Consider the following 10,441-nt stretch of genomic DNA (forward strand, 5'->3'; position numbering starts at 1 on the left):
GTATAGTGCTATAACTGACATAATTAAAGCTGCTGTGGAGATGTTGACACAAAGCTGCATTATACTCTGTTGAGTTCCAGGATTACCATAGCCTCGTCAAGGCTTTAGGCAGGCTTTCCCCAGGCAGTGCTGCGAGCCATTCTTCCTGCATGCTGCAGAGCAGATTCCAGATCTGTAAGAGGCAAGTATTTTTTAGAAGAGCGAGAGTAGAGAAAGCCAGGGAAAAACCACGTAACAAACAAACCACAGAGATTTTTTTAAAACCACAGTGTTTATTGTTACAAATCAAGGTAAACCAAGTTTCTTGCTCAGAGCTATCTCAACAGGGAAGTAAAAGAAACATTCCGTCCCTGGTTTTTATCATGAGAACTTCTGTGCACTTCATTTGGAAAGTGCCTGCTTCCCCTTTACAGCAAGGCAGGGCACCCCTTTAATGCAGCACACCGATGGGTGGCGTTAGGAGGTGCTGCAGGAGACAGTATCAGTCTGTCCAAGCAATAAAAGTGCACCCTCACCCTCTTCCAGTTGCTGTATTGCTTGCTGGTTTGTTACTGATCCCCTCTTAAGAGGGCATTGTCTGTCCCATCGTCTTCCAGCTCTTGGAGACAAACAGGTCCCGGCTCTTAGCAATGGTCACCAAGAGACGTCCCACGTAGTAACCGTTCACCTGGCCTACACCATCATTCCTGCCCATTGAAAGCAGGAATGTTAGTGACCCTGGAAAGAAGATGTGGAGGTTTAAGTTAAGCAGTTTCGAAGCTAAGTATCAAACCCTACTACATGTAGGTGTTGCACTTCCTCCAAACCCTCTCTTCCCACCCCCACCCTGTCTCATATCCACATGTACTGTTAAGCACAGGACCCATGTGCTGCATGACAAGAAAAGAAGCAGGCCCAAGGAGAACTACTCACAACTCTCTCCTTTCTATCATCTGCTCTGCCTCTTTCAGCAATGGGATTGCTGAAGGATTGGGCTGTCTGTGTGTGTGGTGTAGAATGATTCAGTCCTCCCAAGAGGGAGTCCACGAGGTAGACAACAAAATTTAAGTAGAAAGAAATGTAAATAGGGCAGCCTTTAAAAACCAAACTGCTGTCCAGATATCCTCCATCTATGTGGAACAGCTTTCAACGGTAAGTATTTACATCAGTTGCTTACTAATGAGACGCATCACCTAGCTAGATTTTTGAGACTAGATTGTTCAGTTTGTGTTTGTTGTATAGTTTAAAGGGAGAAAGGAGGAGAAAGTCATCTCCTTCTTCTTAGGATTCAATTGGACAGTAAGCAATTTAAAGAACAGGAAACAAGTCTGATGCATAGCAGACACCCACCAGTAGATTTATCAGGAAGACATTAGTGAAGAAAGGACACGTTGCATGCGTAGACTGACAGAGGTAATGAACATCTACAGTGTCTTTGGCAAGAACTAAGATGAAGCCTGAGCCATAAGCTTATACAGTCAACCCCAGTTGTGAGTCCCTTCACCTCTAATCAGCGTCCTGTGCAAGTTCTGATGTGTACGTGTTAAACAGCTGTTCCCTGCAGAAAAGCAGCCCAACAGCTAAGGCCAGGTGCTAGGGGATTACCTTACCTGGTTCGTAGGTTTTAAGAGGCTTATGTGTCAGGCTGTTGATGATATTTGTCACTGCGATGTTAGCATGAAGCCCAGCGTGGTAGGCCATCTTGGGTTCTTTCAGATCTGCGCAGTCCCCAATGGCATAGATGTTCTCATAGCCTTCCAGCTGGAGGTGCTTGTTAACTTTCAAAGCACCGTTACTTGCCATTTTGTCCCCTGTTTTGCCAAACAGTAAGTTTTCAGAAGGAGCTTTGTGTTGCTTGTTGTGGCCTGAGACCCCAAAATGCCGATGATGTTATCAAACATGTTATTGACACAGTGAGGAGTTGGTTTTTCACCCTCTTTTCTACATGTCAGGGAAGAGATGCTTTTTGCCTTGCTGTAGTTAATTATTGCAGTCTCATGCAATCAATCATCCTTTGATATTTCAGTAGAAACATCAAGAAACATTAAGAGCTAGCGTACACAGCCTGAGAAGGAGACTGAATAGTGGTCATACTGCTCCATAGTTGTAGTGCCATAACTGAAATTGGGCTGTAAGAGACTGAAGATGTATCACTGAATAACTAATTGGCTGAACGCCCTGTGACACTGATAGTTCAGCAAGAATGCTGAATCTCCTGAGCCTATTCTTCCTCAGAACTCAGCAAGCCTCTATCTAGGATGAAATCCTGGCCTTGACAGCAGGAGTTACCATCACCTTCTAGGTGTCATCTGCCTCATGCTGAACTAGGACACTAAGGTTCCTTGGAGGTATTAGCACAAGGAGCTGGAGAAGACTGTTGGCCACTTGATCTATGGTCTGTCAGTTTCCGAAGGTCACATTTCACAGTTAAGTATTTAATGTGATGTTAGAGCATTTGCTGTATCGTGGAATAACCGCTGCAGGTTGTCTAAGGTTGATTCCTAACCTCACAGTACTCAAGTACAAGACACTGAAGAACTGTGTTGCTTCTCCCCACCCGCTGTTTTTTTGACTTACCAAATGCAGCAGCGTATGCTGAAGAGTTAACCTTTATCCCCGTGCACAGGACCACCATGTCAGCAACCACCTCGGTGCCCTTTTCTGTCCTTACTACCATGTCCTTCTGGAACTGGTTTGGCGTGAGGTTTTCCACATTGCTGACCCTTTCACCTGTTGCAACAGAGAGCCCTGGGTCACAAACCTTTACTGGGCTGCCGTTTCCAGCTAGCCCAGATGGATCTAGAGAAACGGGAATTCAAGGGAGCCATGCTTAGTCAAAAGAGTCAGAAAGAGGATGTCAGAAGGAGATGCTTTGGCTAAAGGAAGAGCAGCTTACAGAACTTCAGAGTCTAGATCTTCAGAGGCATCGTTAAGTACGTACTTAATAAGAGGTGCACTCCTTTTCTGAGGAGAATCTCTTTCACCTCCTGACGGACGCTATCTAGCAGCTCTGCATCAGCTAGTGCAATTTTTGAATGAATGAGGGTGACCTGTTGGGGACAAAACAGCAAACGGGGTCACAGGAATGGGACAGGACTCACCACATGCCGGGGAGGAGCAGCTATAGCTAGCTTACTTCCACCCCGCTTAATTCCCGAGAAGAGCGAGCCAGTGAAAGGCATCTAATGCCAATAATCACAGGTGACAGGCTATAGGGCACTCTCAGAAAGGGAGGCAGTGGGGGCGAAGGCTGCCATTGCATGGAAGGTCTTGATTTGTAGTGATCTCGGGTACCTCCAACAGGACCATCACAGAAGAACAGTCTCAGAAACAAAGATGAAGTTAATGGTAACTAATATGCTACTACCTCTTTGGCTGGGTACTCTGTTTTGATCTCTGCAGCCATCTCGACTCCAGCAGCACCACCTCCCACTACCAGGATGCACTCAGATTTCTCAATCTTGAAGTAAAGAGGAAACTCATGTTAGAAGACAACTGTTAAGTGCAGAAAGTTAGATACCTTCAGCTGCTCTGTCAACAGAGCTGTCTGAGATACAGCACTGGCCCAACAGCAATAAACAGCCTAGTTCATTAAGAGGAAACAAAAAATGAGAACCCTGTGCACTCTTCCTGTCTACACTGTAACGCTGTTGAGCATTTCAGGTTTCCCCTTGTGCAGGCAGCAGATCTTCCTCTGGGGCATGCAGAACACCAGACAAGCTAGCACATGCTCCTTGTCCTGGCCTGTCCCTGCAGGCATCGTGGTCTCTTGTTCTTAGACACAGATGGCTCCAGATACCCCTGGTGGTGTCTGGGACAGGGAAGCTGAAGAAAGGTAGGTAACGCTTCCTAGGAGATAAGTTGATTCCTCACCTCTTTAACCATGTCTTCATAGGTCTGGATGGCACTTTCCATGTCAATGACTTTGTTGAACTTCCCGGGGAATGGCCCATCACTGCCTGTTGCCAGAATGAGATGGGAGTAGTGAAGCTCCTGGGAGGGCAGAAGGTGGAATAGGATGTTAGACCTCTTAAAAACAGAGCCTAGAACACAGTTGTTGCCTCCTAGGTACTATTCACTCATTCCCTCTCCTCCAGCCCTCGCTGATAACTAGGAAAGCAGTTGCCACTGTCAGAAAGTGACTTTAGGAAGAGACCTGGTCCTGGTAACACCAAGTAACTGCCTTCCTCAGGGTCTGAGAGAAGCACCGTTCTTCAGGTGAGCTGAGATCTTTGAAGAAATTACCGTAAGCTTACAGGAAATAACCTGATATTTATGCCAGACGCTGAAGCTACCCTCACAGCTGGCTCCAGAGACTAACTTCTCTCCTTCACCCTCTTCTGAATAAAGATGAGATGCTCTGGCTGAAAAGAGTTATCAGAGCTGCTGCCCTTGTTTCTTCCTGCAGTTAGATAAGGATCTGAGCTCCAGGGTTAATTGTTGAGCTCTAAATCCAGCTCTAAGAACAAAAGCTCATCTGAGCACTACATGGGGTGTGGTATTTACTGCACACCCACATCCCAACACAGCTCTAGGCCACTTAGCTTGGCTAGAAGGGATGGTGCCATTCAGCGCATGCGGGGAAAGATGGTCTCTGTTGTCAAGCTCTTCAGGATGATTAAATGCTACAGTATTTCCCCACATTGCCTCTCGGTTTTAGAGGAGATGGCAGGGGGCCTGATCCTCTCTGGGGCAGCCCTCCATAGTAGTAGGTCATTGGTTTCATTCCTCTCTACCTCCCAGCGTTACAGGGCCAGTATTAAATGCATGAGCGTTTGTGTATCTGCCCACAGGTGGCAGAAACCTAGAGGAAAGCCATCAGTGACTTCCCAGAGGCCTTGGCTTGTGGCTTGTTTGGGGTCAGGCATTTCAGCCAAGCTGAGGGTTACATCAGAACAGGAACCCTGTTGTGCACGTGAACTCTGAGCCTGGGGGTGTTGGACAGGCTGGGGTTCGTGTGCTCAGCTGACCCACGCTGTAGGAGATACGGGGGTGTTTGCCACAACTGAACGGCATTCCCAGCTCTCGTCCAACTCGAGGGCAAAGGTCCAGTTTGTTTTTCCCAGGGCACAATTCTGTCCTGCACACGCACCCCCCCTCCTCTGGCAGATGAGAGTTACACTCCTCTTCCTGCTCAGAGGCACATTTTCTGTAGGTGCCCTGTGGTCCTGCTCATCTCGCTCTTTCCCCCCCGGAGGGCTCCAAGCACGGACAGCAGTCTGAAACCTAAATTCCAAGTCACTTCTCCAACCGGACATCACCAGTCAAAGCCAACATAGCTGAGATTTGGAGTACTGCATTCTCGCAGCCATGACATAGCTGAAGAAAAATGCTAAGGAGGAGAGATTCATAACACACCCTGCTGAAGGCTGACTCTCTGCATTAGCAGGTGATCCCATAAGGCAGCTAAGTTACTCATTGCAAGTTACTCCATCACCCACCTCACCATCACTGAGCAAGACTTGTTGCCTCCCAGGGTCTATGCCAACAACCTTGCCTTGTCGGAAGCTGTCCCCAAAAGTGACAGAGTAGGAGATGAAAGTCTTCTTGGCAAATCCTGCGGTAAGAGGAGACAACGGGGAAGAGATCTCCCTCTGTGGGGGCTAGCAAACCCCTCTTCCCTTCTCCCCTCCTGCCGTCCTTGCTCAGACAAAAGCATTGTATGCACCTAGGACCACAGGCTGGGCTTCTGCTGCGCGTTATCTCTGCCCAGCAACGAGCTTCAGGACCTTTGCCTCAGATTTGGTGACAAGATCAGCTCCTCAGAGGCCAGGTGACACCCTCAGCTAGATTGCTTTCTCTCTGCTCCCCACACAGGAATCTCCTGCACTGATTTGCCAGTAAGTGCTCCACTGTGGTCCAGGGCATTTCAGGCAGGATGTCAGAGGCTTTTTGTCATGTCATCTGCCTCTCAGACCAAGCTTTTGACATCCTTTTGATGCTTGTTCCCAGCCTCGAACATGAGATTTTCCCCCTAAATCCCCAGCGACTGGAGTAATGGGGTTAGCCCAGTCTCCCAAGTGAGATCCCAGACAAGCCCGAACAGAATTTTATCATCCAGGGCCTCACTGCTGAGCTGCTTGACATTTCAAGTACCAGATACAGAAAGACATTCATTCACCCCTTGCAGGTGCTGCTGGTTTTAGCTTAGTCACCTTCTAAACTCTTGAAATAATAAACGAAAAAAAGGACCATCCGAGTAGTTTTTGCTCAGTTGTCCCAGCAGACATGCAATGAGCTCAACACAGACGGTCTGTGGGTCCTCCCAGAGCCAAGTATTTGTTTTCCGGACGGAAAACGTCAGGTCTTTCACCATCACTGGGGTGAAGGAGGCACTTTCAGTACCCCGTTCCTTGTTACTCCCCGAGTACCTCCGAGCTGCTGTAGTCACCGGTGGGGATAAGAGAGCTGACCCGCCGGGACCCACGCAGGGGGAAGGCCGTGGAAATCAGTTGAGCCCTTACCGCTCTCCACGGCGGCCCGGAGGGCAGCGACGTTGTGATGGAAAGCATCTCTCACGTCCACCAGCACGAAGGGGATGGCCCAGGACTTGAGCAGGCTGGTGGCCGCCGTGCCTCCGAAGCCGCCCCCGACCACCACCACCCGCACGGAGTCGTCCACGGACACGCGGGATCCCATGGTGCGGCTCTGCCCCCGCCCGCCGCCTGACTCAGCGCTGCGCCCCGGAGGGCAGGGCGGGCCCAGCCCGGTGCAGCCCCAGCCAGGGAGCCGAGAGCAGGGGGGCTGGCCCGATGCCGGGGCGGGGGGGGGGGAAGGAAGCACGTCCTTCCCCCCGCGGCATGGGTTGTGTCGTTGCCGGCTCACCCGCCTCCTCCTCGCTCTCCGCCTCTCCCCGCGGTGGGTGCAGTCCCGTTTGCCGGCGGATCAGCTGTTGCAGCCGTAAAGCTGCAGGGAGGAGCAAGGTCTGAGCCTCGCCTGCGGACCTTGGCCTTCGCCGGCAAGGGAGGGCAGCAGGGCGACGCTTCGTGCCAGGGCGCAGTGTCTGCCCCGGTGAGCACCGGAGTCCCAAGTACAGAATATTTCCCCTTTCGCTTTCATTAAGTGCCCCCCATACACATCCTCCACGCGAGAACGGGACCGTAAGGATCTTAGGAACCGAGGGCTGTGTTTTAAGGGCGATGGGCAAACGCCCGGAGACCAGGGGAACTGCCCCGGCTGAGCCTGCCGGCTCGGGGATGGCAGCTGCAGCCTGGCAGCCGGTAAGGATGCTGTGCAAGACAAGAGGCTCTGCTAATGCTGAGGATGTGCGGTCAGTCCTGCCAAACCCCAGCATTAATAAGTCATGAGCTCATCTTTAAAAAAACCCAAACAGAAAAGGAGATGGTTTTGTTCTGTTTTGTTCTGTTTTGTTCTGTTAAGTTCACGAACATCGGGCTTTCTCTGTCCACCTTGGCTTGTCCTTTGTCAGCTATGAATGTTGGTTAAACGCATGTTGGTTCGATGCCCCCTTTTGGGGGGCAGGCGGGGGCTGGCAACAGAGGGGTGCCCTGCTCCTGCCCTTGCTGGAGGAGATCACGTTTTGCAGCCCTCAGCGGTTCTGGCTTGTAGGGGCTCGTTGGGAAACCCACAAACTGGCCGAGACTGCAGGCTGGGTGAATAACGCAACGAGAGGGTGGCCGGCTCCCTTCACCAAGAGAAACAGCTCCCTTGGAAAGAGAAATGAAGATGTATCTGCTCCGAGTGGCAGTGGGAAAAGGAGCCCAGAGAGGGCTGTGCGAGAGGGACTGAGGGAAGATGAGCCCAGCATCACCGTGGTGGAGATAGTGGGATGTAAGGAGGAGCAGGGAAGGGCTGAGAAGGTAGCGAAGGCCCCTGGAGAAGGGGAGCAGAAGGTTTACAGTAAAAAGGACATCCAGATCGTGTTCTTTCGCAGCACGGAAATTACCCCGAAGACTTTCGGCTCCTGTGGCATTCCAGATAAATATAGCTGCTGGCCGTGTGGATAAATATAGCTGCTGCGCACACTGCGGCGTTGTGAGCTGGCAGAGCTGCCCCCGCGCTCCCCTTCCCGTGATGGTTTGAAGGCTCCCTCTGCTCCTCAGTCCTCCTTTGGCGAACGCCGGCCCGGTGCCGAAGCCCCCTCCCAGCGGGGTCCCGAGCAAAAGTCCCCCCAACCTCGTGGGTGGGAGACGATGAAGAAATTCACATCTTTTCCAGGAAAAGCAGGGCCTGGACTCAGGGTTGCCGCCAGAGGGTGCAGCCAGCTCGGCCGTGGGGACATGGGGACACGGGTGTCCAAGTCCAGCACGCGGCACCGGACACCCTCCCCTCTGTCACAGGAAGGGCATGGGGACTGGGGAAGAAGGATGACAAAGGGGTTGAAAGCAAGGGGGCATTTCTGCACCGCACACTCTTCGGCCTGGAAGAAAGCTGAGAGAGGAGGGATGGAACAGCCGACAATACAGCCGGGAGTGGAGGAAGGCCCTTGGTAGGAAAGCCCACGACCTCAGCTGAAATAAGCTGAGGGCAGGTTTGTGCTTTTTGTTACACAGGACTCGGCTGGAGGATGCTAAAATTTTCAGTAGGGGAAAAATAATTTTGATTAATCTGGGGAAGAGAAATCCTCCAGAGCTGCTAAACACAGAGACACCTGTTCTGGCCAAGAAATCCAAGAGCTATGAACGTCCAGAGGCTGGGAAGTATCCCTAGGGTAATAGTGCTCCAGGTCCGCTCCCTGTCCTCTCTCCTGGTACCTGCGTGGGCAGTGATCTGTGAGGAGACTGCTGGAATAGCCTGGTGATGGCCAGCTTTGGGAAAGGATAATTCAATGCAAAAATTGGAAAAAACCAAACCCGCCTCCATTTCTAAAGGGATGAACTCAGCAATCAAAACCTGATTTAAGCTCTTCCCTCAAATTACATGGGCAGGCTTGTTTTGCACCCGCCGTGTGTGAACCCATCCTCTTCCTGGCAGGGTTATCTTTACCTGCGTAACTCCCCTGGCATTTCATCCCACTGGAGCAAAGCTGGATCAAAGGCCCAGTCCTAGAAGATGGGGAGGCTGAGGATGAATCGCCACTTCCCATGTGCTACTGCCCTCTCCCCTTCCTCTGCACCTTTATGCCCAGCTCTGGCTTTTACAGAGGCAGTTTTTGGCTTTTCATGCCAGGCATTTGCATGTGTTTTACAGCACAGGCCCACTGCTGGGAGAAATTGATTACTCCAAGAGTACTCCCCTATTTTCCCCTACCACGTGGTGTTTTCCCCCTTCAGGTATATTTGCACCAGACCTGCCACAAAGAAAAAGATCCTGTTCCTGCCCTAACTCTGCTGCTCACAAGGCAAACGTCTTCATCCTGCCTCCAAGACAAAGGCAAAGCGTGCCCAGGCATTGCCAGCGGTGGGTTGGGTTGTCCTCTGCTTGTCTTCAAATCGAGACACTGTCACTGGCGAGGACAGACCTCCACAGCATTGCTCCCAGGCAGTAAGGGCTATCCTCGGGTGAATCCGGCTGTACGCCAGAAGATCAGGGTCACCTTTCCAAAAAAGGGTAAAAAAACCCTCTGGGCCAGCGAGTTGGAGATGCACCAACAAGCAAGACAAGGTCAGTGGCAAAAAGAGTGCCCAAAACAAACGGGGCAGGTAAAAGGAGCCTTTGTGAAAACCTCACATCCAACTCCAGGCAAACGGGAAGAAACTCCGAATGTTCAAAACTGCGGTCGGAGGGAGCTTTCTGCGTGCAGGTGCGCGCTCAGCATTGGCAAATAAGTTGTTTTGATGATATTTCTCCGGCCGGCTGCAAACAGACGGCTGCAGTAAGAGCTGGTCAGCTTCAGAGAGGGTTTTGTCTTCTGCTGGTGATCCGTACGGCAGAGGCAGGCGGGGAGGCTGGGGGCAGCGATCGGCCTGCCCTGGCTTCTTCCAGGCTCCCTGGCCTTTTCATCACAGCTGCCCCCATGGACCGTACGCTCCCTGAGGGATGGCAGGGGGCCGGTGGGAAGGAAGAGGCGTAGGGAAGGGGCTGGCTCTGCGGGGTGCTCCTGCCCCACCTCTGCAGCGCTGAGACGCCACGCAGGCAGTGTGGGTATACACCCGTCTCTGTGTCCTCCCCTCATCAGGTTTAATCCAACATCAGCCAGAGCTAATAGGCATCCCTCTGAGTATGGTAAATCAAAGGATGGGTGCAACGCTGCCGTGTGGGAAGACCTTAGGATGCCACAAATGCCCCTGCTCTGCGCTCGCCTGAACTCCCCGAAAGCCTGTGCCTCCTTGTCCTGCCCACCGCGAGCATCAGGGCGGGCTAGCCTCTTTAACTTTGCAGTAGCCCTCGACAGGCTGGAAGAGCGTTAACATCCCTCCCTTCGGCCTCCTCCGGAGAGCTGCTTTCCCTCCCAGGCCGGCTGGAAGGCCCCCATCCCTCGTGGCCAAGTCTGAGCTGCTGGAGGGGTCCTGTTTGTCCCCCCACTGACAAAGTCCCTGCTGTAAAACCAAAGGAGACTTGT

General features: G+C 51.8%; 1 protein-coding gene across 2 annotated transcripts; it reads right to left on the reverse strand.

The window, feature by feature from the left end:
- Positions 1-21: 21 nt before the first annotated feature.
- Positions 22-6,618, reverse strand: AIFM2 (apoptosis inducing factor mitochondria associated 2). Of its 2 annotated transcripts, XM_050899131.1 has the most exons (9): positions 6,444-6,618; positions 5,421-5,536; positions 3,853-3,972; positions 3,347-3,439; positions 2,921-3,029; positions 2,557-2,709; positions 1,590-1,790; positions 516-717; positions 22-172 (listed from the first exon to the last, which is right to left on the reverse strand). In XM_050899131.1, exons 1-8 carry the CDS (start codon positions 6,616-6,618, stop codon positions 563-565), a joined length of 1,122 nt encoding a protein of 373 aa, XP_050755088.1. In that variant the 3' UTR covers positions 22-172; positions 516-562. The 2 variants fall into 2 exon arrangements, with proteins under 2 accessions (XP_050755088.1, XP_050755087.1); XM_050899130.1 differs by lacking the exon at positions 22-172 and having other exon boundaries at positions 271-717.
- Positions 6,619-10,441: the final 3,823 nt, after the last annotated feature.

The sequence above is a fragment of the Gymnogyps californianus genome, chromosome 6 (genome assembly GCF_018139145.2).
Source record: "Gymnogyps californianus isolate 813 chromosome 6, ASM1813914v2, whole genome shotgun sequence".
Lineage (NCBI taxonomy): Eukaryota > Metazoa > Chordata > Aves > Accipitriformes > Cathartidae > Gymnogyps > Gymnogyps californianus.

Coding starts and splice junctions, on each gene's coding strand:
- AIFM2 (XM_050899131.1), bottom strand. CDS start 6,618: ATGGGATCCCGCGTGTCCGTGGACGACTCCGTGCGGGTGGTGGTGGTC. Junction 3,440..3,852: donor ATGAAGACATGGTTAAAGAG/GTGAGGAATCAA, acceptor CTTTACTTCAAG/ATTGAGAAATCTGAGTGCAT. Junction 718..1,589: donor TCTTAAAACCTACGAACCAG/GTAAGGTAATCC, acceptor TCTTCTTTCCAG/GGTCACTAACATTCCTGCTT.